General features: G+C 42.2%; 2 protein-coding genes across 2 annotated transcripts; both read left to right on the top strand.

Moving 5' to 3' along the window:
* Positions 1–1859: 1859 nt before the first annotated feature.
* LOC135652802 (probable pectate lyase 8) lies at positions 1860–5900 on the top strand. The gene is made up of 7 exons (XM_065174045.1): positions 1860–2063; positions 2341–2433; positions 3031–3096; positions 4131–4773; positions 4850–4953; positions 5065–5203; positions 5287–5900. Exons 1-7 carry the CDS (start codon positions 1957–1959, stop codon positions 5506–5508), a joined length of 1374 nt encoding a protein of 457 aa, XP_065030117.1. The 5' UTR covers positions 1860–1956; the 3' UTR covers positions 5509–5900.
* A 1921-nt stretch (positions 5901–7821) lies between these two features.
* LOC135653093 (uncharacterized) lies at positions 7822–26855 on the top strand. Its single transcript, XM_065174578.1, has 8 exons — positions 7822–8119; positions 9392–9583; positions 9719–9841; positions 12283–12320; positions 12406–12571; positions 13477–17046; positions 25370–25509; positions 26399–26855. Exons 1-8 carry the CDS (start codon positions 8039–8041, stop codon positions 26610–26612), a joined length of 4524 nt encoding a protein of 1507 aa, XP_065030650.1. The 5' UTR covers positions 7822–8038; the 3' UTR covers positions 26613–26855.
* Positions 26856–26898: the final 43 nt, after the last annotated feature.

Raw genomic sequence — 26898 nt, 5'->3', positions numbered from 1 at the left:
CACTGTGAAATGAGATGTCGTAGATGCTACGTGCGCTGCAGCAGTGTGAGCTAAAGCGATCGAGCACCCGACAGTAACACTGAATGCTGATTGAACAAGCAAAGGGAAGAATTCTCCACTAATCAATGATTACAGCGACATGAGCACCACCACCTTTTCCTTTTCCCCGGCATGCTTCCCTTTGCTTTTGTGTTCCCCGCAAAGGATTAGACTCGCCTACCTCGGGGTCTTCACTGTTTCAGGATGTGGCAAGCACACATTACAGGGTATCGGAGTCTGTCTTATTAGGGTCAGGCGGCAGATACAGCGAGGCACATCAAATTTTTGCCCAGTGATTGCATCTGAACGAAGACAGTGCTCTCCTCGTCCTCAGATCCGATCCATTGCATGACATGGATGAGAGAAACCTACCGGGCATTCCGTGCTGCTACGTACACGATGTTTGGTTCACGTTGCCACAAACAAATCTGGTATGACATATTCTGTCATCCGGCCCATGGTGTCATGCCATCTGGCACGTCGTTCCAAAACTAACATTATGCACCAAGCCACTTTGACATCCTGGTTCTGAATAAAACAGTCATCTACTATCCGTACCTCTACACATAACAACATGTACAGAAACTATCCTTAGGAATTGAGTTTTTAAATATTTACGTAAGGAGACACTGACAATCATTATCACATACGTTTATCAACAAACGATAATAGGTATAGAAATCACCCCCCCGAAATAGTGCAGGGAGTCGGGACTTTAAACATTTACTTACGGAAACACTGACGATCATTAACACATACGTACGTCAATGCATGATAATGAGTATAAAAGTCACCCTCAGAAACAACTATAAGGATGAGACCTTTAAACACATACGTATGGAGACATCGTATGGAAACACACGAAAACATATATAAAAACCACCCTCAAGAATAACGCTAGGGAGGTGGACACACATACTCACACCCTAACTCTACATAGTAAAACCCTTCTAACCTAAACGTCGGAGGGATCAAGTCGGGGATCTCTCTCCCGATTTCGACTTGTGTGCAGGTACCTAACAGAGAACTAAGGGAGAGATCTTCGGTCTTCGTCGGAGAGAACAAAGCCTACACCCCCTCAACCATACCTAGGGTTAATGCGCTCCAACTAAAATATTGTGCTGGTGATCTTGCACCCTTGGGATAGACCGTGGACACCTCGGTCACACCATAAAAGGTGCAAAACAAAATCGTTGCTCGACAATGTCTATGAGATGGAAGTGCTGTGCCTGTGACCTCTTGTCGTTGATCCATGAAGAGCCTTTGGCTCTGCTGCGCAAGTGGGTCAGATGTGTTGATTTAGAAGACAAATCGATTCGGCAGCTTACCCATTTTGTCGAACACCTTACTTGAACTCGCACTACACCCAACTTTAGTGGATCCTTTTTTCCTAATACCATTTTTTCTGTGTTTTTTAATGTATATATATACATAATAAAAATTATATAAACTAATTGAGTTCAACAAATCCCTTCCTGACGTGTCATGCTTTGAGAGGCGTGACTTGTTATCGAACATTATCTATAGACTAACTTCATAATGCGTTGAGGTTAGTTAATCGGAGACGTCGGTGCGGGAGACTCAACGGAGACGGAGGCGCGTGCTTGACACGTGATCACGAAGACCTCTCGCACGTGTCCCCGTCGGTGCCGCTCTTCGCCGTCAACGAAGCCGTTAGTAGCGGTTAGAGTTGCCGGTGATGGAATCATAACAAACACTTAACCGCGGTTAAGTTCGGCGTGGGGTAGTGGTAAAGCGCGGACGGCCAAACGCGCTATAAATGGCGGTTCCTTCCGCCTCATTTGGGTCTCTCTCCCACTTTTTATTTTGTACACTTCTCCCTCTTCGGCGCCGAGATTTTTAGCGAGTGGGTGTGGGAGAGCAGAAGAGAACTGAGAGAGAGGAGAAGCGGCGGCAATGGTGGAGGAATCTATGAGGTGGTCGCGGTTGCTGGTCCTGGGACTTTTGGTGCTAGTAGCCGGAGGCCTCGGGTGGTTGGGATGCGACTCGATCTCCACCTCGAGGTACATTACGTTTTCCTTTCCTTCTATGGATTGTATCTCTTCTTTTTCTAAAGAACATGGGCCGTGGGAGGAATCCGATGAAATGTGCCTGTGTTTTGGGAGGATGAGGGTTTTCTTGGTCTTTTTGGGGTCGATTAGAGGCAACGTACTTGGAGCAGGGGAGTCATCTTGGCTTCTTCCTGGATCCTCTGCTCTGAAACGAGTGCGGCCTCCAAATTCTTTCAGTAGCGTTCAAGATCCGCTCGAGCCAATTTTGATGGATCGTTTTCTCTTCTAGGGTTGGATTAATGGCGTCAGCTTCCGCGTCGGCGGCCGTGGCGAGGAGGAGTTTGAGAGCAACCGCGGCAGCCAACGAGTATACGACGGATAGGTCGGTGATGCAATACCCCTTCTTTTGTTTAATAGATCTGGGCCGTCGATGTGCCTGGGAAGAGCTATAAACCATCAGATCCGACGTTTGGACGCTCGATGTCGATGGATCCGATGGCTCTTTGGGCCTTAACCGCAATCTCCATCGAATCAAAGCCGTTGAAGCCGTTACTCTCGTTTTAGTTCCTTGCGCTCTTACTCCTTTCGCTTTCATTGACGAAAAGTAAAAGAAGAAAAGCGAAGGATTAATTCACTGAAAAATAAAAAGGCGTAATCAAACCAAATCCCCTTTCTGAGAAATTTGGTTGGTGGAGGACTCATCGCCGCAGAACACCTGTCAAATCGGGTAAAAGACGCGGGAGAAGCGCCTTCTCTCTCCATCAATCTCCCTCACCCCCTCTTTTTCTCTTCTCGAAATTTATTCCAAATGAAGCCCACCGACCGACCGCCTCGAGCGGTGTGGTTCTGCCCAGAGATCCGCGACGATCACCTCTTCCCAGATGCAAAGAATCGGCTGGCCTCTTTCATAGTTCGATATGTACACATAGGGTCAATTTGGTCATTTGGGCTCTGATGGCGTTTGCCCTCTTTTGAGCAGCTTTGGGCGAGAAGTGGTAGTGGGCGCGGTCGACGATCCGGAACTGGTTGCAAATGAGGTTCACATGTAAGTCCTTTTGATGGCACCTTTCCTTCAGATTTATTTTCTTATCATAAATCTAATAGTTTCAGCTGTATGCAAGTCATTTAGTATCATAAACCTTCTTTTCGGATCCCCAAAACCTACAAGATTAGGCGACTTTTTGTCCATGTTAAAATAATTGCAATCCAATTATTTCTACCGCTATATCCCCATTTATTGCCTTTATAGTTCTGATTAGACTTCTTACTTACTTGTACATAATTTGTAATGGTTAACTAATAATCTACGTCTTTATTGGGGGGATCTATTTTTTTTTCTCTAAGAAATTATGCATTGATCAAGCTCCAGTGCCAAAAACAAAAAGGTTCGGAGGTACTGCACCTCCAATGGGGTTGTCTGTTTTGATGTGATCCATCTGCCATACCAGTTATTAAATTGGGTTTCTCCTCGGATGCCGCTTGCATGCGACCTTTCTGAAAAGAAAAAATTTAAATTTGCTCCGTCTTTGACTACGTTGTCGCTTGTCCTCCATGAGCTCATGTGACCGGCGGCCATACTGTTGTGTAAAGAGACCACTGGCTGTGCGCCGAGTACAAAAAAGGGACTATCAGAGCAGTGCCAACGGAAGACCATTTCATTTATTGACTCGTCATCCCGATTCACGATCCCAGATATTAATGCCATTTACTACACCTACTGTCCTCCTGACCTCCACTTCTTGTACTTCTTCCTATTTTGCTCGTTGATTGACCACTTGCACCGCAGATAGATCTTGTACTCGTTAAACAGCATGGGTGTAACATGGCCTGCTCCGCTCATTCTCCTGCAATTGAAGACCTGATATGATGTTATGCCATCATTCATTGTTCACATATTTCCCGGCCAACCTCTTCTTTCGTATTTACTTCGGTCGGCACACATTTTGAGTCCCCATAAAGTGAAGACTAGTGGGCCCTATAGTAATCATTTGAAACTGCTAAACGTTGAGATTACCATCGAGCAAAGCTAATCTTTTTTTTTGCCGCTTCCTTTTGTTGTGTGTAATTATGTTGAAACAGGGCGATAAGCAACAGCACGGCTCGCCGGGCCCTCGGCTACTTGTCATGCGGGACGGGGAACCCCATCGACGACTGCTGGCGGTGCGACCCAGAATGGCACCTCCACCGCAAGCGGCTCGCGGACTGCGGGATCGGCTTCGGGCGCAACGCGATCGGCGGCCGCGACGGCCGCTATTACGTGGTGAGTGACCCGGGGGACGACGACCCCGTCAACCCTCGGTCGGGCACCCTCCGCCACGCGGTCATCCAGGACAAGCCCCTCTGGATCGTGTTCAAGCGCGACATGGTCATCACCCTCAAGCAGGAACTCATCATGAACAGCTTCAAGACCATCGACGGCCGCGGCGCCAACGTCCACATCGCAAACGGCGCCTGCATCACCATCCAGTTCGTCACCAACGTCATCATCCACGGTCTCCACATCCACGACTGTAAACCCACCGGGAACGCCATGGTCCGCAGCTCCCCCTCCCACTACGGCTGGAGGACGATGGCCGACGGCGACGGCGTGTCCATCTTCGGCGCCAGCCATATCTGGGTCGACCACAATTCTCTCTCCAACTGCGCCGATGGCCTCGTCGATGCCGTCATGGGATCCACCGCCATCACCATCTCCAACAATTACTTCACCCACCACAACGAGGTACACTCCTCAATCTGCTGTACTAGTTAGTACACGCAGTCTCCATCGCAGTAAAACCCGGGTCTACTTTACGCAGGTGATGCTCTTGGGCCACAGCGACTCCTATGTCAGGGACAAGGCCATGCAAGTCACCATTGCGTTCAACCACTTTGGCGAAGGTCTCATCCAGAGAATGCCCAGGTATATTTATGTACCTCATATATCTCTTTCTGCTTCTCCCAAATGAAGGACGGATCTGTTCTTCTGGAAGTTCCAAGTTGACCCATTGTCTTCGACTGCGGTAAAATACAGGTGCAGGCATGGGTATTTCCACGTGGTGAACAATGATTACACCCACTGGGAGATGTACGCCATTGGTGGAAGTGCCGACCCGACCATCAATAGCCAGGGTAACAGATACCTCGCTCCCACCAACCGATTTGCCAAGGAGGTAATGACATCCTTACTAGTCGCTCTGTCGATACCGCTCGCATTCCTTGACTGGACCTGTATATGATCGCTTGCGTTGAACAGGTGACCAAAAGGGTAGAAACGGACTCAAACGTGTGGAAGAGTTGGAACTGGAGATCCGAGGGCGACCTTCTGCTGAACGGTGCCTACTTCACCCCCTCCGGAGCCGGAGCCTCCGCGAGTTATGCCAAGGCCTCCAGCCTCGGAGCCAAGTCGTCGTCCATGGTTGGATCCATCACTTCCGACGCGGGCGCCCTCGGCTGCCGCAAGCGTTCGCAGTGCTGAAGCATCTCACCAAACACCGCAACAAGTCTTCTCTTTTAGAAGACAAAGAAAAAGGGAAAGAAACTCGCATTTGACAGTGTTGCACATTTTTCTTTTGTCTCACAGTCACTCAAGCCGCTTTACCCTTTCTCAACCTCCCCCTGCTTCCACTGTAACTCGGTCTGTGGAGTAGGCGGAAGCGTTGCTGAGTGTTTTGATTTTTCCTTTTCCTTTATTTTTTTTTTATTGCCAGTTTTCTCTACAGGGCTTTCTTTAGATCCGAATCTTCCTCCATTCCTTGGGATTGAGTAGACTATGGTCTTTATGTATTAGTCTTCTCCAATTTCCAAAGGTTGCATGATGTGTGTTGTCGTGGCTTGTTCGTAATAGATGCATGGTCATTCGCAGTGAAGGAAACAACTGACATTTGCTCGTCCAATTTCTTCGCTGTTCCGTCTTGAGATTTGCTTGTTTAACTTCTTCCCTCTCTTCCGTCTTTGGGTTGTCCAGGTAGTATTAATTATTATTCGGAACTTGGTTTAGCGATGTTATCCTTACACGGTTGTCCAGCAGCACGGCCGATTTCTCCCAGTCAAAAACTGTAAGCGAGCTACCACGAGAAGACGATGCCTTCTGATGGAACTGCGATTTCTGATCTCCTCATGGTGGCGAATCCAAACATTAATGCACGGGGATTTCCGAACCTTGAAAAAAATGTTTATTAATTAAAACAAAATCATGACTATATGAAAATTCTAAACTACAATATACGAAACCATTAGAAAACTCGATGGCTTATTTTCCTGATTGTCTAATTATGAATACCGATGTAATCAGGGCAGCGTCTTTTGAACCATTCTTAGTATGAAGTTATATATTCCTAGCGACATGTTTGGTAAACATGATATGCGTAACCAACGACAAAAGCAGTACACAGGTTTTATACTAGCCAAGCAACGAAAAAAACCTAAGACTAACGTCCGTATGCACATATTTCATGCACAACAGGAGACCAGTAAATAATTGGCATTGTTTAACTAAGACCAGTAAATAATTGCTATTTTATAGCAATCTGCTTAGCTCTAGCACTTCCAGAGGAAACATACATACATCAGGAAACTTACAGTCAAATGTTTTTAAGGAACACCACCGGTGGAAGCCCTGTGAGCAAGGGCTGTGTGCACGTGCATTGTAAAAACCGGATTGCATCAGACAAAAAAGACGCATGATGAAACACTCAAGGGAGAAAAAAGTCGCATCAGAAGACATGCATCATTTGTAATCTGATGCACTTAGTTTTTAACTAATGTAGGACTACTTTTAATCTTCTTTTTCATTTCTCCTCATAAATATTTTCCTTGTGTAGCTCATCTCCTTCTTTTTAAAAAAAAATTACGAATAGGCTGTAATATCACATACCAGATGACAATATATGAATTTTAACTGTATTACGTAGATTTATCTATAATAACTTCAAATTATCTAAGTCGTAATCAAATATCTTATAGTTAACTTTACTAAATAAACCTTACATGCTCCCCTGTAACATTTCCGTCTTTATTATGCTCTAATCTGTTTTCTACATTTTGACTCATCTAATAATATAAGAGATCGAGTATTAATGAAACATCAATCACTTATGGTTACCAAATTAATAAATAGAACATTGATATGGAAAGGCATGCATTTCCGTGGCAGCAATGGACTTTTTAAGTGCAGATCATATTAAGCGATGAACCAGTGGGCCTGGTACGATCTCTCCTCTGGAAGAATGCCACGTGGGCATCGATTGCCTGGTGGATCGCCTGCTGGTTTCCATCGGGCTACGATGGCCGTTGATAGCTTCGTTTGAAGTTTGGTTAGAGCATCTCGTGGAGCAGATCCTAGCGATGGCGCAGAAACCTCGCTCTCTACACCAACGTCGCTATCCCGTGCTGTACGAGTCATCTTCGGATTGCAAATCATCCGCCGTCCGATCGAAACCACCGGGCTTCTCGGTCAACGGAATCGTTGCAAACCTTTTCGTTAAATGGGGTCGCACGGGAGTTGGTGAGGATCGCATACAAGGCCATGGCCCCTCCCCGATCGTCCTTCCGCTGCTAACCGTCCACCTCGTTCCCGCTCCCCTACCATCCGCTGGTTCTGACCGTCCATTTTCGAGATGGTCGGTTTATGTTGTTGTATCGTTAAGTTGTTGGAGAGGATCCCCAGCAGGGAAAGCTAAGGCAGGAGTGTCGTGTGCCCACCGCGTCGCACCTGAAGCTGCCAACTGCATTAAAAATTCGTCGCCTTGCGACCGCCTCAACGAATAATTTTAGTATTCGCATCAGAGCGTAAAAAAGGAGGATAAAACGAGAAGGGAAAAAAACAAAAAAAAAAGAGGTCGCCTCTCTTTCTCATCTCCGACCTCCCACCACGAGAGGCGAGGGGAATTCGTCTCTTCTTTTTTGCTTTCTTGCGAAGATTCCTCTCCTTTTCGATCGAGTAGAGGGCATTTGTATTCGATCTAGAGGAGGAGGAAGAGGCGTCGGGAATCAAAGAGGGGGAGGAGATGTTCAAGTTGCATCGGTACAGGTCTGACCGGTTCGGGGAGAAGGTCGAGTTCAAGCTCTCCAATCTGCAGGCCGTCAAGGTGCCTTTTTCTCTCAATCTCATCTCGTTTGATTATTGTCATTCTGGTGTTCCATCTGTTTGCCGTCGCTGGGGTCAGGAGGTGCCTCGGTTTACGCTTTGGCTCTCAGGATTTCATCGATATATCGTGTGATTCCGCTAATGCATGTTACCGACCCTAATTTGATTCTATATGCAATGGTTGGCAACGTTGAGTCTACGAGAAAGAAATGTGCTTGAACTATGACTTTGATGAAATCATTTTCTATGAACGGTGGAGAAAAAGAATGGAATACCGCAAGATTTCAAGCATATGATGATGAACGAATAATTCGATTGCCTTTTTACTACAATGAGGCATAAAAATAATCTGCCTTTGAAGCTTACTCTTTTAACATCCTATTTCTTGATACAAAATAGAGTACTGTGCGGGAAAAGGTTGCAGTGGGTGGTTGCTGAAAGTATTCGTGAATTGACATACGGATCGATTTGAAGAAAAATTGGTTTGGCAACTTCAATTCCTGAATATGACCTCAGTTTGTAGAATAAATTTTCTGCCTTTTTTTGCTGAGCTAATGATAAGAGGTCCCCTATTTCATGTGCATATTAAAATGGTAATTTAACTAGAATTTTGACCCTGTTACTAGCACATGTGACACAGAATAATGCCAGTAAGTTTTTTTTTAATATTTAGAGATGTTGAAGACATTACAAACGGCGAACTGGTTGTGAGTGGCAACTGCAGATTAGTGAGGTACCTTCTATTTTAGAGCTCTTCACGAGGCTTCTGAACTTTGTCTTAAACTTTTCGGATTTGTTTTTCGCAATTGTCTTCATTTTTCCTGTTGCAATAGTTCCTTTCCTTTTTTTTGTGGGAAGTTGTAGTAGTATTTCTCACTTAGACATCAATAAGCTCTTCGACAGTGTCAGATTTACAAATTGAAATAATGATATTCCATCATTCTATGATCTTCATAGCAAGAATAAATCTCTATAACATTTTACCCACTAACACCTTGAGTTTACTGACCCAAGACACTGAAAAACTAGGCATGTATCACATGAACCTAGTTGATCCTTAAATGTGAGGTATCAAACAATTGCAGATGGATGTCAGTATTAGTATTGAAGCCTGGTTTATAGCTTATCCATGATTATTCTTTTTGTTGCCTTTTGTATTTGTAACCTTTGTAGGAATTTTTTGTTCCAAGGATAATTGAAATAAAATCTAGAATGTGCTTATTATGAGCAAATCGGAAAAACACGCATTTCATTCTCTTCTTTGATCATACAGGTTCCTAGAGGATGGGACAAACTTCTTCTTTCTATTGTCTCAGTGGAGTCTGGAAAAACAATCGCAAGAACCGGCAGAGCTACAGTGAGAAGTGGAAATTGTCAGTGGACTGAGACAGAGTCTATATGGGTGTCTCAAGATGATGCATCTAAAGAGCTTGAAGAATGTCGATTTAAGATTGTTGTTTCCCCAGTATGACACATAACTTTGTTTATTTGTATTACTTAAATTAAATGTCCTTGTCATCTTAATAATGAACACATTCCACTCTGTTTTCATTGGATAGAAGTTAGTGAAGACATCTACTCAAATCCATTTATTGTGCAGGCTTCTTCTAGGTCTGTAGTTATTGGTGAGGTTACCTTGAACCTAGCAGATTATCTGAGTTCAGGAGAAATCGGTCCTCTTCTTCTTCCATTAAAGAAGTGTGATTCTGGGACAACTTTACAGGTGAAAATTACTCTGACTCTCGAAAGAAAATTAGTTTGACTTGATTTCGATAGTTTTTATTATATGTCTTAAAGTTGTGAAGATTCTTTACACTCCCATAGCACGTAAGATAATTTATTCAAGTCTTCTGTTTCATCAAATGAGTTCAAAGGCAAAAATCCTAGACAGTAGTTACTCTCTCCTAAAGTAGAAACATAACAAACTCTATCATCCTGAATGTGATCAGATGAGGTTGGGCTACTAAATTTGAATGCTTCAGGTTCTTGACTGCTCTATTGAAGGCAGAATCTAATGCAGTGGAAGGATACAAATGTTAAGTGCATTATTTTCACAGAATCATGTTGCTTCTCTTTTGATGTGTAAATGAGCAATAATTGTGTCAGTCGAGTTCCATGTAATTGTTACAATAAGGTACAATCTGGTAGCCACATATCATATAAGACAATTTTCTTTACTTTACTGTTCCCATTAGTACCTCAATTGGCATATATAGTTCGGTTATCATGCAAAGCATTCTCCTAAATAATATTGATATTTTTTATATTATAGTTGTTACTATTGATTGATATTATGTAAACAATGCTTTGCTTAGAATAGTGTTCTCATAATTTTTATTGGTTTATTACTTCTCAGTTTGTCATCTCTTTCTTCATTCACCGAAGTCAATTTGTACAATGATTTAAAATTTGGTGAATATGTGGATGATGAACTATGAAATTTTGGTTTGTTATTCTATTAGGCTAATCTTGTAAAAGAAATTAAATGGATCAAAAAGACAAAAAGGAAACAAAAAATATGTTGGACGGCTAGCATGATGGTCTATGCGAAATTGTTGGAACTAGAATCCTGAAAGATAGTAGATGCTGCTTCAGCTCCAGTGCTTTCCAGAGGAAAGAGAATCATTTTGACATGACAAATTTGCCAATGATAAAGCAAAATATTAGTTTCTCAAGTAGAAATTAATTAAAGAAATATGAGTTGGAAGCAAATTATGGATAAAATAAAGAGTAATGGTCCAGTAGTTATGACAATGAAAAGCAAAAATGAACTCTAGACAAGTATGTTGAACTTCCTGAAAAAAGAATTAGGTGAAGTACATAAGATTCAGTGAAAACTAAAAATCGTCAGACTTGAGATGGATACTACGAACAATAGTGAAGCACTAACTTCAGAGAAGGTTGAACATCAAAAGACACGTAGGTCAAAATTGAGAAACTGATATTTCTCTGGAGTTTTGAGTTATAGTGATGTAAAAAGAACATAAAAACATGACAATTGTGTTAAAAATATTCATCTTGTGTAAATCAAGGACAAAAGAACCAATGAATTAAACATGTGAAAAATGAGAGGGATTTGAACCAAGGATTTTGTGCAATAGATATATTAAGGAACAAACAAGTTGAAGATTAAAAACTAGATCAGAAAAAAGGAAGATTCTAAACATTTGGTGAATCTGAAACTGGAAGGCTAGACAAAATCTAAACAATCAGTTCTCTTCTAATCTGAAACGAAAATAACAAGAAAAGGGGCACCTTGAAACTGGTGAACCTGGTTCACTGAACCAGATGTGTTACAACAGAAATCAATCCGTCGAAGAGTCAAAATAGTAAAAAAGTCAGGCAAAAGAGTCAAATTAGTCAAAAGAGTTAAAATATCCTTGCTGTTCCCTAATCGAAGCCTCGACTTACTCGGGCAAGCACTAAATTCCATGGATTTTTGTGAGTAAAAAAGAAAGGTGGTGGTAGTTTTGTTCGTTTCATCTAAATGACATCTTCGTTGGCTGACATCTTCGTCACTCTCTACCAGCTAGGCTAGCTGACATTTTCATTACTTGCCAATTTGATGGAGAGTACTATTTAAAAACATAATTTAGATATAGATTAGTAAATGAAGTTAACTTAGCTCCTGTACTCATCGGCACTTGTGTTGAATTAAATTAACTGAATGGCATACCACATATAGGTCCATATTTGCAGAAGATTTGTGAGAAAACACAGGCTGGAAAGAGCACCCTTTGCTTAAACATATTGTCTTTTGGTTTTGTGAGAAATTGCACAAACATGGAGATTAAACAGCATTCCTCTGAAAATGTTTCTGGTTTGACATACAAATCATGGCTTGAAAGAGAAGACACGATGGACTACCTCTGGAATATCCATTGTTGATCTGTTGTTGGTGAATTAAAAATTTTGTTGATTTATGACATTAATGTAGATGTCTAAACCTAGGGCTGTCTTAAATATTCCTCATATATTTCCTTCTTCTTTCTGTTTACATGCTAATGTTATTTCCAGACCACATGTTGCCTTATAGCCCTTTTGTGCAGACAACCCTTGTATTTGTCTCACAGGCTTTTGCATGCATCAATAGTTGGAGCCATGAAAAATGGCTGTCTTTCAAGTGTTGAAATGACAATTTTTTCCATTTCCACTACTGTGCAGGTCAAGATTCAGTGTTGTACCCCAATATCAAAATCCAGGTTCGATGGATCTTAAGTTGTTACAAATCGTGTTCTATATCCCGATGTTACCTATAGATGTTGCTAATGGTATATTTTGCTGCAGGGTCGGAAAATCTTGGAAAGAAACGTCTCATCTCGATGATCAAACTAATAATGATGAACTGGACAGCAAATCAGATGGATCTGACAATTTAATTAATAAAAGTGTTGGATCTTCTTCAAGTAATCATTTCGGCAATAATTCTTATCCAGATGAGTCTGGAAATAGGGTGTGATTCTCATGCACAAAATTAACACTGTTATTTGCTTAGAAAAATTAGCTTCATTCTCCTTTTCCTTTATTTATTTCATTTGGTTTATTAACATTAGTTGAAGGTACATGTATGCATATCTATCATAAATCAAAATTTTGAGATATTTAGTTAATATGATCCAACTTTCCTGTTACATCCTTTAGCTGTTTTAGGCAAATATGCACGTTATCACATCAGGTTTTATATATCACTTAATCCAATTTATAACTGGTGGCAATTGCTATTGCTACAAGATGTTGGCATTGCCTGGTATCAGTCCAATATTTATGTGCTACCTAGAAACCTTAATTTTCTAACATGATCTTTTTCTTTTACTTGGCTATAAACCCTTCCATCTTCCTTGTCAGACCCTGCATATACGGTTTGGGCCTTTTCATTTGCAAGCATAAGGATCTTTGATATGTCCATGACTTTCTCATGCTCAACTCTTTTGATTCTAGACCTAACACATTGCGCCGCTCATCGCACCTCTCATTCTATCAAGAGTCTAGATCCTCTTATCAGAGTAGCATCCATCAATTGCTTTTATTATATGTTTGCAAGAAACTAATACCCACTTTGTTTGACTGCATTGCTATAAAATTCATACTCTCTAGCAATGCAAACCAATCTTCAAAAGAGAGATGTTAGAAAGCATCTGAAATCAAAGGTTGTAACATCAACATCAGCACAAGTGTCTAGAACCCTGGATGGTAGATTATAAATAAAGGTAGCAAAGCCGATTCTACAAGCTCAAGTTGTAAAAAAATCATCAGAGAAAAAATAATAAACCGTATGCAAGACATTTGAAGTTGAAGTGATAATGTCTTTTCTTTATATTTTTTTGCTTATTAACAATTTTTTTTATGTCTTTTCGATAGGATACAAGCTTCTCAGCATCAGGGTCACGTCATAGTTCTGACTCAGGGGATAGTTTAAGCAGGACAGGACTTTCACCCAAAAACAGCTTAAATGGGGGACAATACATTGGAAGACAAGATTCATCTGGTTCCCACATAAGTGCAACTTATAGCACAGGTCCTGGAGGATCAAATCCATCATCTTTCAACTCTAGGGCATCAGTTTCTTCAGTACATAACAATCAATGGCAAGACATGGCCGCACAGACTTCAGAACATGGAACAGTGCCATTGTTAAGGCCCTCTGATTCTTCAAAGGATTTACTTGAATCTGCTGAAGAGATAGAGGAACTCCGTGATGAAGTTAAGATGTGGGAGAGACATTCTCAGCAGTTGAAACTGGATCTTGAGCTTTTAAAGAAGGAAAATTCTGAGAAATCCAAGCATCAGGTAAATCTGGATAGGCAGCTTTCAGCTGCATCCAGTGAACGTGACTCTTTAAAGCTAGAAGTTGAACGGCTAAAAGCAGCATTAGAGGAATCAACGTCAAAACAAACAGATATTATCAATTTTAAAAATGAGGATTTGGTTCATGTTCAGAAGGAACTGGAGGATGAGCTGAAGTTTCAGAACGACTCCAATGCCAATTTAACTCAACAGCTGAGAAAAACCCAAGAATCAAACATTGAGCTTGTTGCTATTCTTCAGGAATTAGAAGAAATTACAGAGAAACAGCGTTTGGAAATAGCTAATCTTTCACAGCAGAACTGTGTAAATGAACGTGAAAAACAAGAGAGGAGTCAAAAGTCTTTGGAAAATGAGTCTGAATGGGAGAGAAAAGTATCTCTGAAAGAAGAAGAAACTGTTAAGCTAGAGTCACCCAACATTGTCAAGAATGAGCGGCAATATGAATATGATGGAAATCATTCTGATCTGATAAAAGAAGTTGAGGTACTTAAAAATAAAGTGCATGAACTAGAACAGGACTGTGCTGAACTTACAGAAGAAAACCTAGATCTCATATTTAAGTTGAAGGAATTTAGCAAAGATACTGATAAAGGAAGCCAATCACATGGTTCTAGGTCTATAGAGTATCATGATCATAATTTATCTAATAATTGTGAGTATGAAAATGGTTTGCTTACATCTCATATCTATGAAATTGAGGATGAGCTTGTAAAGAAGGAAGTCATGACTCCACCATTGTCAGCTAAGCTCAAGGATCTTGAGAAAGCATCTGCTTATCTTGAGAAAGAACTACAACATTATAAGGATGAAGCAAGTTCTTTCGAGACAAAGCTCCACCAAAGCAATAAGGAATTCGAAGAAATGAACATAGAGTTATCCAATCTACAGCAAAAACTTAACTTAAACATTGACACTGACTTGGAGGGTTTAAATGCTTTTCCTATGAAAGGATTTGAAAATGAAGAGTCATTCAGCTCCTCAAATATGCAAACTGTATTGTTTGAAATGGATAAGCAAACTCATCTTGCTTTAGCTCAAGCAAGAAACTTGCTTGCTAATGATAGCATCGATGCTGAAAATGTGTGTGGAAGTGATACTGATTCAACACTTCCAACTACAGATCCCATCTCGCAGAAAAATCTGGCAGAGGATATTACTAAAAATTTGCATGAGTTAAATACTTTATTAAGAGAAAACATTTTCAGATGCAACTCTATGTCTCAACATGAAAGCTCTGGGATCAACCAGAGAATAAATAATACAGAAGCTCCAGACCAGCTAAAAGATGAAGGTTTTATGGAACAAGAACCTGAATATGCAGGAAATAAAACCAGAAGCAAGGAAATTTTTGAGCATGAGTTCCAGTCTGACTTATTGCTTAAGGAACAAGAGATAGATAGACTCAAACATTCTAACAAGGAGCTAGAAGATCTTATTTCCTATCTTCAGAAAGAGAAATGTCAATTGGAGGAAGATTTTGCTTCTTTACGTAGAGAAAGTAGTGACACATCCAAACACTTGGAACATGTGGAGCATGATTTAATGGTGCTTACCGGTCAAATTGAATATCATGTTTCTTCTAATAAGGCTCTTGAAAGAAAGTCAATGGAACTTGAAAGTTGCAAAAATGAACTAGAGTTGCATGTATCTGAGCTTGAACAAGACAATGTAAAATTATCAGAACGCATATCTGGTTTAGAAGCCCAACTAAGATACATAACGAATGAGAAAGAGTCCAACCGATTGGAACTCGAAGATACCATTTCTCTTATTGAAGAATTGAAGGATGAAGTTGAACAACAGAGAGATGAAATGGAGATGCAGAAAGCAGAACTAAAACAAAAACTGCAAGAGACACAAAAGCGGTTATCAGAAGCATTAGAGGAGTCCGATATTTCAAGGAGATCAAACTTGAAACTGCAAGCTACAATTGAAAATCTTATTGAAGAGTGCAACTCTCTCCAGAATCTAACTGGAGACTTGAAGAGGCAGAAACTGGAACTGCATGAACGCATTACACGTCTTGAAGTTGACTTGAATGAATCAAAAAAGAAGGATTTTGATTTCTGTGACCAAATTGATCTTTTAGAACTGAAACTTTCTTCGCTGCAAAAAGACATTGGATCGAAGGAGAAGTCACTATTGTCACAACTTGAGAAAATGTTCCAAGATCACAAGGAACATGAAGATAAAATAGCGAAGGTACATATTTTGTTAAATAGGATTGAATTAGAGATAACAGTTGAAGTTGAGAACCTTGAGAAAGAGATAGCTGACCTTACTGCACAAATGTCATTAAATTATGACGAACGTGAAAAAGTAGCATCAGATGCAATTCATGAAGCATCTCTCCTACGTTCAGAAAAAGCAAGATTTGAATGTAGTCTTCAGGAAGTTAATTCAAAAGTTGAGCTGTATGAGACTGATTTACAAGCTCTCCAGCAAGAGTCCAAGAATAAGATTCAAGGATTAGTTGATTTGCTTAATGCTTCTAAACAAAGTGAGGAAATGTTGATGGCTGACATTGAGCATATGCAACGAATAATGGAGGGTGTCAAATATAGTGAAGAGAAATACAGAAAATTGGCAACCGATTTAGAACTAAGGCTTAAAACTTCTGACTATGAAAAACAGCACGCAATGGAAGAGATTTCTGGATTGGAAGTTCAATTGCAAAAACTCTTTCATCTTCAAAATTCAGTCTTGGACCTTAAAGGTTCTCTTGATGAGGCAGACTTTGAAAAGCGAAAATTGGAGTTGTTGTTGGAGTCGGTAACACAAGAGAGTGAAGAATTGAAAGCAGAGAATACAGTCTTGATGGAGAAAGTTTCCATTATGCAGAAAGCTTTAAGTGATGGTCAAGATGATAGGCGCAGTAAAATCGCCTTGCAAGAAAAACTTGTGAGGCTGGAGAGTGACCTTTCAGTAAAAGAAGCATCATATGTCTATGAAGCAGAATTGAAGAATGAACTTAGTAGGATAAAAAGAACAAACAGTGAGTACCAAAGAATGTTTCAAAATCTTGAGCAGGAGAATGTCGAGTTAATGAACAAAGTGCAGAACATGGAAGAGGAACTCATGCTGAGGAAAACAACCCACCAGGATGAGAAAATCAGCAGTGAGGTAACCATTTAATAGTCCAATGTCAAATTATATTTGTATATGTTTCATTTTTATTATAAAAGCATTTCAATATAATACATATACACCATACAGAACCCTTTTCGTTAATTTAAGGAGCTGCATTATTTATCCTTCAAATTTATATTTCTAAAAAGAGTAGTTTATACACACATATGGCCCCACTTTGATGCAGATGAAGTTGCTGGTAAACAAAAATTATGCTCTAATATGATTTTGTAGCTTTTGTAGAATGCAAAATAGAAATTATATACAACAGCACCACTATGAGAAAACAAGCAGGCACTCTAACAAAAAGTTTGAGAAAAGGTGGGCACCATAGAATAGGTCTCCCATACATCGTGTACTTTCTGGTGGAAAGGGAAGACCTGCCAGGCGGTATGCCTGTCACGAACTTAGCTGGAATTGCCTAAGTCGTGAGGCACCGTTGCGGCAAAGACACGAACTTAGCTTGCGTTGCCTAAGTCGCGAGGCACCCTTGCGGCAAAGACGCGAACTTAGCTTGCGTTGCCTAAGTCACGAGGCACCCTTGCGGCAAAGACGCGAACTTAGCTTGCATTGCCTAAGTCGCGCTTCGCCTTTGCGATTTGCGTCCGTAAAGATCAGCCCACTTGCAACCTCTCGCAGGTCCCGAAGGACCTATAAAAGAGAAAGTTGATTAGTTCGAAGAACGAGCGATGGACAAGTCCCGACGTCTCGCAAAAAGGGGAAGCTTTATAAGCAATTCAGCGAGCACCTTGTGTGCACAAGAGAAAAGAGGGAGAGGAGGAAAACAAGGACTTTAGAGGGTTGAACGAACAGCTACAAGTCCATAAATAGTTGCTCACCGGGTGCCGGGCGCGACAACAAGTTCCTGTCAAGGTAACGTGCGAACTTGCGAAAGGTTGTTCAACGCCCAACACTATACCGAAGCCCCATCCCCAATGGTGCCACCCGGGTGGTTCCAGGGTGTTGAGATGGCTGACGTTTCACGTGTGGCAGCGGGTTGCAGAAAACAGCCCGTGGCACGCGAAAACGGAGCTGTTTTGGGCTATTTTTGGGTTGTTTTGCTCGATTCAGTGAGCGGTCACACTGTAGCGCTGCAACTTATTCGAACTTACATTTTTACAAGCAAAAGGACTTAAAACCAAGTCAAAACATGCTGCCAAGCAGCTGTACATGTAGACGAGAGCGACGAACGGTTCGTTGAACGAAGTTGTTGCGGGTGTGCGACGACCGTTCGTGACATTCTCCCCCACTCAAACTGTCGACGCCCTCGTCGACGCTTGTTGATAGTTGTTGATGATTGCTTCTTATGTCATAGGGCGTCTTTAGGCTCCCAACTGGCTTCAGCTCGGGGAACCTTTTGCCACTTCACCAAGTACTCGGTTTGCTCAGCTCAGTAGGCAGCTTTATCTTGCGGTCCGCTAAAATGGTTTCAACTCGCTTCTCGTAGGAAGCTGTGGTGGGAGGTAGCCGAGTTGGAACACTTTGGGAAGCATATTGCGGATCCGAGTGGTAGGCTTTCAAGTTGCTGGCATGAAGAACATTGTGAATTTTAAACCACGCCGGCAGCTGCAACTTGTAGGAGACGTTGCCCACCCTACTGATAATTGGGAATGACCCTTCATACTTGCGCACTAATCCTTTATGTACTTTGTTCCTAAAGAATTGGAGTGATGCTGGTTGGAGCTTGACCAACACCAAATCGCCGATCTTGAACTCTTGCGATCATCTTCCCAAGTCTGCCCACTTCTTCATTCTTTTTGCCGCCTTCTCCAAGCCCGCGCAATATCTGCATTCCAGTGCCACTCCCTTGCAAAGTGGTAGGTTGACGGACTACTCTCAATATACCCAATTACCATGGTGTGAGGAGTTGACGGTTGTTGCCTTGTAATGATCTCGAAGGGGCTCTTGTTGGACGCAGAGCTCCGCTGCAAGTTGTAGGAGAATTGGGCAATATCCAACAACTTCACCCAATCTCGTTAGTTGGCACTCACGTAGTGCCGAAGATATTGATCTAGGAGCAAGTTTATCCTTTCAGTCTGGCTATCCGTCTGGGGGTGGAGGCTTGTGGAGAAGTATAACTTCGACCCCAACAATTTGAATAGCTCGGTCCAGAATCGTCCCAGGAACCGAGCGTCTTGATCATTGATGATATTGTGTGGGACTCCCCAATACTTTACCACATCCTTCATCATCAGCTTGGCCACCTCCTCTGCTGAACGGTGTAAGGGAGCAGCAATGAAAGTTGCATACTTAGAAAATCGATCGACTACCACGAGTATCGATCCGAGTCTCCCTACTACGAGCAAGCTTGATATGAAGTCCAAGGAAATGCTCTCCCATGGCCTTTCTGGTACGGGCAATGGCTCCAAAAGTCCCACCAGCTTTCGTTGCTCCACCTTGTCTTGTTGGCAAGTGACGCACGTTCGAACATATTCCTCCACATCAGTCCTCATCTTCGGCCAATAGAAGGCTCTCTCCACGAGAGCCAAGGTTCTATGAATGCTTGAGTATCCAACCTAAAGGGAATCGTGACACTCTCTTAAGAGTTCACGTCTCAGATTGTCCACTCGAAGAATATAGACCTTATTCCCTTTGGCGTAAACGAGTCCCTCCTGGACTCAAAACTGTCGTGTCTTGCCTTCTTTAATGAGTTGTATCAGGGCTTCTGCCTGGGGATCACTGTACAGTTCATCCCTGATCCTGGAAAGGAAGTTGGAGTGCAACTGACTTGCTTGGCCTCTGCCCTCCAATTGCACGACATTCACACACTCCACTTTCCGACTCAATGCATCGGCCACGACATTCACCTTTTCGAGCTTATACTCCATTGCCATATCAAACTCAGCTAGAAAGTCCTGCCATCGTGCCTGCTTTGGGGAGAGTTTCTTCTGAGTTTGGAAATAACTCAAAGCGATGTTGTCCGTCCTTAGTACAAATCGCGATCCAAGAAGGTAGTGTCGCCAAACTCGTAGACAATGGATCATCGCTGTCATCTCTTTCTCGTGCACCGGATACCTCCGCTCGGTCTCATTGAGTTTGCGGCTCTCGTAGGCCATCGGATGACCCTCCTGCATGAGTACTCCCCCAATAGCGAAGTCTGAAGCATCTGTATGGACTTCAAAGGGCTCCCCATAGTCCGACAATTTAAGCACCGGTTCTTCTAATACAGCAACCTTTAGATCTTGGAATGCAATCTCACATTTATCATACCACCTCCAAGGCTGCTCCTTCTTCAGCAACTTCGTCAATGGAGTTGCACACTTCAAGTACCCTGCTATGAAGCATCGATGGTAGTTGACAAAGCCAAGGAAGGATCTCAACTCTGGCACCTTCTTTGGAGTTCGCCATTCCGCAACCGCTTGCAACTTCAATTTGTCCATACGAATGGAGCCATCACCGATTCGATGCCCCAAGAATAAGATCTCCGTTTGGGCAAAGTAGCATTTCTCCCTTTTCACGAACAAAGTGTTCTCCCTGAGAACCTTGAAGATTATCCGAAGATGCTTGACATACTCCTCGAGTGTTTGATTGTAGACGATGATATCGTCTAAGTAGACGACCACGAACTTATCCAAATACTCATTAAATAGCTAGTTCATGAGAGTGCAGAACGTGGCCGGAGCGTTGGTTAAGCCGAAAGGCATCACCAAGAACTCAAACGCTCCATACCTGGTCACGTAGGTAGTCTTCGCTTCGTCGCCTTCAGCAATGCGCACCTGCGAATACCCCGACCGAAGGTCGAGTTTTGAGAAATACTTGGCTTTGCCCAACTAGTCGAACAAGTCCGCGATGAGCGGGATGGGATACTTGTTCTTTACTGTCACTTTGTTGATGGCTCGGTAATTGATGCATAGTCGGAGGTTCCCATCTTATTTCTTCTGGAAGAGAACTGGAGCTCCGAATGGTGCTTTAGAGCTGCAGATGAGACCACCGCTTAGTAGTTCACCTAACTGCTTTCTAAGTTCTGCCAACTCTGGTGGGGGCATGCAGTAGGGTGGTCTCGTTGGAGGCTTTACTCCCGGCTCCAGCTCGATGTTGTGATCCACGCCTCTGCATGACGGAAGAGTCTTCGGCAACTCGGGTGGCATAACGTCAGTGAACTCTTTCAGAATGTTCACCACCACAACAGGTTCATGAATTGCCTTCTCATCGAGTGGCTATAGCTTCATAACAGCCACGAATGTTAATTCACCTTTTTGCACCCCTTTCTTTAGTTGTAATGCCGATATATGTTGGGGTTCCCTTGCTCCTCTCCGAGAGACGGGAACCACACAGGGGTCGTCACCTCCCATCACACATAGGGAGTTAAGGAACGATATTGGCACCAACTTGGCCGCGTGCATAAATTCCATTCCAAGAATCACTTGGAAGTCATCCAGTGGCACCGCCATCATGTTTATGCTCCCGCTCCACGTTCCGATTTTGATGGGGACTCCCTTTGCCAACCCGGAGATTTGCTTGGCCTCCGAGTTCACCGCCTTCATTCGACTTAGGCTCTTCTCCAAGATCAACCCAAGTCGCTTTGCTTCTCGATCAGCGATAAAGTTGTGGGTAGCACCCGTGTTTACCATTTCACGGGTCGTTTGGCCATTGAGCTTAATGTCTACGTATATCAGCTCGCCACTTCCTGCTTTTTATAGTCTTGTCTTCGTGTTCTCCCCCACTTGACCCCGCATGGCGTTCAACAAACGCATTGCTCCCATCCGGGGTCCTTGCGACTCCTCACCGTCATTGCTGGATTCAGAACTACTTGAACTAAGAGCGACAGCCTTGCCCTTGTCCGATTTAGGGGGGTGGATGGAAGCTGTTAAAGCATTGAGTGCTTGTTTTTGTGGGCACCCCCTTACCATGTGCGACCCTCCGCACAAGAAGCATCCGTCAGGTTTCAGGGCCTTGCCTTTCGGGCTTGGCCCTTTGTGGGAACTCTTCTTCCTCTGTTCGCCCCCGAGCTTCTTCCCTCGAGAATATTTTGGAGGGTGATTGCTTGAAGATTGTTTCCTTTTTCCTGGATCTTCGGAGGAAACAAAGTCGCTGAGCCTTTCTGCGACAGCAATTGCCCCGATCACATCGGCGACATTCCTTCGATGTAGTTTTTATGGAGCCCATGGCTTCAAACCATCGAGGAAGCTGAACAGCTTATCCTTCTTGGATATGTCCTGTATGTCCAACATTAACGCAGAAAATTGCTTCACGTAGTCTTGAATGGAGGTATTTTGGCGGAGTTATCTCAACTTCCTTCTTGTGACGAACTCTGTATTTTCCGGTAGGAACTAAGTTCTCAACTCCCGCTTCAGGTTCTCCCATGTGTCAACTCGACATCGACCTTGTTGGATCTCCTCCCAACGGGTTCGCCACTAAAGTTTTGCATTTCCGTTTAGATACATTGTTGCTATAGAAACTTTGGTTTCTTCGAAATCAGGCCTCGTAGCTCGAAAGTATTGTTCCATGTCGAATAGAAAATTCTCGAGCTTTTTGGCATCTCTGGCTCCTCCATAACCATGAGGCTCGGGTACCCTCAAGTTTTGTGGCGGCGTAATGTGGGTGTTACTTCCTCCCGCATTTAGTGCTCTTATGAGCATGGTGACCCTTGAAGTGAGTTCCGCCACAACTTCCTGTAGGTGTTGCACAGAGTCTTCGGTGTTATCTGACAATCGGTCGACTAGGGCCTCAACCTTGTCGATCCTGGACTCCGCTTCTTTTTGCGAGCTTTCTACCCCAACAAGCCTTCGTTGGCCACGGTAGAATTCCTCCAAGCTCGCTTCAAGAACATCCAAGCGGGTTTCCACCGTTGTGAGTCTCTCCTTATGACTCTTTTTCTCGGTTGGCGCTCCAGATTGCGCCTCCTCCGCTCGCGGATAACAGCCAACTTCTCGCTCATCATGTTCGTTGCCGCGCTCCTCCTGAGCGGCTCCAATAGCATGAGAGCGAGTGTGCACTTGCAGCCCACCTGCGGCTGCTTGGGGCAAGGGTCCGGCTTGCCCCGTCTTGCTTGATTCGCCACGATGCTTTGCCATGGCGAAGTTACGAAGTTCCTTCGCTGCTCGCTCGAAGTGCTTGCCCGCTCTGATACCACAATGTCACGGACTTAGCTAGAATTGTCTAAGTCGTGAGGCACCCTTGCGGGCCTGCGGCAAAGACGCGAACTTAGCTTGCGTTGCCTGAGTCGCAAGGCACCTTTGCGGCAAAGACACGAACTTAGCTTGCGTTGCCTAAGTCGCACTTCGCTTTTGCGATTTGCGTTCGCAAAGATCAACCCACTTGCAACCTCTCGCAGGTCCCGAAGGACCTGTAAAAGAGAAAGTTGATTAGTTCGAAGAACGAGCGACAGACAAGTCCTGACGTCTCGCGAAAAGGGGAAGCTTTATAGGCAATTTAGCGAGCACCTTGCGTGCACAAGAGTAAAGAGGGAGAGGAGGAAAACAAGGACTTTAGAGGGTTGAACGAACAGCTGCAAGTCCACAAACATCTGCTCACCGGGTGCCGGGCGCGACAACAAGTTCCCGTCAAGGTAACGTGCGAACTTGCGAAAGGTTGTTCAATGCTTGACACTATATCGAAGCCCCATTCCCCATGGTGCCACCCGGGTGGTTCTAGGGTGCTGAGATGGCTGACATTTCGCGTGCGGCAGCGGGCTACAAAAAACAGCCTGTGGCACGCAAAAACGGAGCTGTTTTGGGCTGTTTTACTCGGCTCGGTGAGCGGTCGCACTGTAGCACTGCAACTTGTTCGAACTTATATTTTTACAAGCAAAAGGACTTAAAACCAAGCCAAAACATGCTGCCAAGCAGCTGTACATGTAGACGAGAGCGACGAACGGTTCGTTGAAGGGAGTTGTTGCGGGTGCGCGATGATCGTTCGTGACACATTGGTGCAGGATTCTTTGGAAAAGCACAGGTTGACTTGGAGACCTGGGACCTTGGCTTAACAACGAACGAAGGGAAGCTCTTCGAGCCTCACAAGAATCTATTATAAATCTCTATTTTCCTCAACCAAGAGGCCTATTGTAGACCTCGTCACCTTAATCCTTACTTAGTAGTCCAAAGACTCCAAACCCTTCCAATCAGCCTGACTTGAACTCATGTTCAAGTTGAACCATTGGGTTAAGAAATTTTTATCTGCTTTATTGTCAGGTCTGGGTCAAGCATAAGTTTCCTTGTTGATATGGTTTCAGCTCACTCCTCACCCCATCCCCTTCCCAGGTCTGGATTGAGAAATCTTGACCCATAAAGATTTGCCTTATGTGCCATTATTATCCCTTCTCAACCCAACATGGTCGACCCAACCCATTCAAAAGCCTATCCTTACTAAATTAGGATCATAAAGAAATAGTTTAGGAGGATAGGTCTGCTTAAAATTGTCTTCACAAAATTACAGCTGGAAGGCATCTAGGACTTCCATAATCTAACTCAATGTTTTAGTGATTCTCTCAAACCCATCCCTAATTATGATGGAATTCATTTTTTTAATTTTAATCACAATGGAATTCTATAACCATTATTAAAATTATACTAAAAAAATAATGAAGCTAACAAAAAAAATTGAACTTGGACATAAAATCATAGACTTAATCCCTAGCCTAACTAGGTATGTAATACATCATTCTTTAGTCTCATTTTTCTAGACCATGGTAAGTGAGATGGTAGTTTAATTTGATTGAGAGGGGAAGTTGAAAAAATAAAATTTTAACTAGTCAAGATAAATATGGTGTTCCAATGAGTCCTTCACAAACAAGATATAGAAGCATTGTCAGATACATAAAAGATGACAGTAAATGTATTATTCCGAATAATTTTCACCTAATTCTTTCTTGTTTGGATTGAATAGTTTGCTAAAAAATTTAATCTAATGTGAACGTATCTGTAAATCAAGAGAAATATGCAAAATCTGTCTCTAATTGTATCATATTTCCAATCAGAGACCAGTGATGATTCTTGGTTTTGACATTTAATTATTTATTTCCAAAAGGTTGTACATAATCTAGAGTGTTGACCAGCAAAGATTAGATATCAATTTTGATTCAGTAATATTATTAATATTGCAAATTACTTTTCTGTTGTAGCTTATGCTATCAACAGGTTCTTTGTTCCCATAGAAGTGCAGTGATTGCACATCTCTGCTTAATCTTCCTTCCATTGGAGTGTACAAAACAGAACTTTTAAAAACTGACAGGGGACAAAATGTTAGAAAATTATTGCAGTGTTTCACCAGTAATGATGGTGAAGTCTTGCTGGGTAGATAAATTATATAGTTTTCATTGTTAGAAAACTAATTAACTAAAATTATAGTAGCTTCTATGATTGATTTTTCTTTTTTTTAGGATGATAGCAATTCATGTGACCATACGGAGGTTCCAGATGACAGTAAGGAAGTTGATCATGAGTCCGATATCCCTTTACATGGTACAGAACATACTGAGGCTGGAGGGGTAAATAACATGCGCAAGGAACAACTTAAAAGGTAAGCAATATCAGAACTCTGTCTGAGTATCTTGTTGTGTTCTCGCTTTTATTTGATTTAAGTTGCAGTTCATTAGTTATATACCAGAAACAATATGATCGACATTCTACTTTACTAGCTAACATAAATGCCAAATTTGATTCCAAAGATCCTGATTTGCTGCAGGCAATCACTTCAATGTGGTGGTTGGGCTTTTCTTAAGAAAACAACTGCATATTTTTTATAAAGACAATCCTCACTTAATAACAGAATTTGACCAAAAAACAGAAAATGTTAAGATACAGCTCAGGTAATTGAAATTTCCAAGGACTGACCGTTGAAAAGCCTCATACCATCGGCATAAACTATGGACACCATAACAGGCAGACATGCCATGGATACTTTATATATCATCTTATTCTTTTAACATTAAAACGTTGGATCATAATTCTGACAAAAAGTATACCGTTTATATATATATATATATATATATATATATATATATATATATATATATATATATATATATATATATGACATCAAATAATGTACATGATGCTCACACATGGACTCAAATCTAAGAACTATCACTTGTGCAACAATGTACTAAACAATCCAGATGCCTCAATAGAGACACATAAGTGCACCTGTTACAAATACTAGCTTCTTAGATTGTTTATTGTTTGTATCATTTGGACTCCACATATCGATAGCTTTTGTCATTTATCCAATAAAGATTTATGTTTTATCTTAGCAAGAGGTAAGATCCTTCTTTTCATTAATCTGTAAGTCATCACTTGTACCGTGAACTGTTCTGACCGACGAAGAAAGACGTAACTGCCTCCCTTCTTCCTCTTCTTTTTAATTCTGTGAAACAAATTGTTTCTTATCTATGATGAACTTTATGCAGAGGCATCTCCCGGAAGCAAGCTGGTAACATTGAAGCCCTCAAGAAAACTCTGAAGGAGAATGCAGATAAAATCTCATCTTTAGAGACAGAGCTTAAAGACATGAGAGAACGGTACCTTCATATGAGTCTTCAATATGCTGAAGTGGAGGCTCAGCGTGAAGAACTGGTAATGCAGCTTAAGTCTGTGAAGAAGGAAAAGAGGTGGTTCTCGTGAACCTGGAATTCCCCCAACCACGTCCTTTCTCCTGCCTAGAACTAGTTCATATTCTTTTTTCCTTGTAGTTTTTGTTCTTCATTGTCATTCATTGCGGGCATAAAATTTACCTAATCTTTTGTTGATTTCTAGCAGATTATATATAAATAGTCATCCTGCTGCCCTACGAGATCTAAAATGTATATAGAATTGGTTATAATCCGGTGAATAATAGTGTCATATATATTTAGTTGGTTTTCTTTATGGTTTTGTTATAGCGCAATTATTAGTAAGTAATGAGAACCAA

The sequence above is a fragment of the Musa acuminata genome, chromosome BXJ3-11, assembly GCF_036884655.1.
Source record: "Musa acuminata AAA Group cultivar baxijiao chromosome BXJ3-11, Cavendish_Baxijiao_AAA, whole genome shotgun sequence".
Lineage (NCBI taxonomy): Eukaryota > Viridiplantae > Streptophyta > Magnoliopsida > Zingiberales > Musaceae > Musa > Musa acuminata.
The sequence above is the reverse complement of the archived record's forward strand: the minus strand, read 5'-3'. Positions and strand labels throughout refer to the sequence as shown.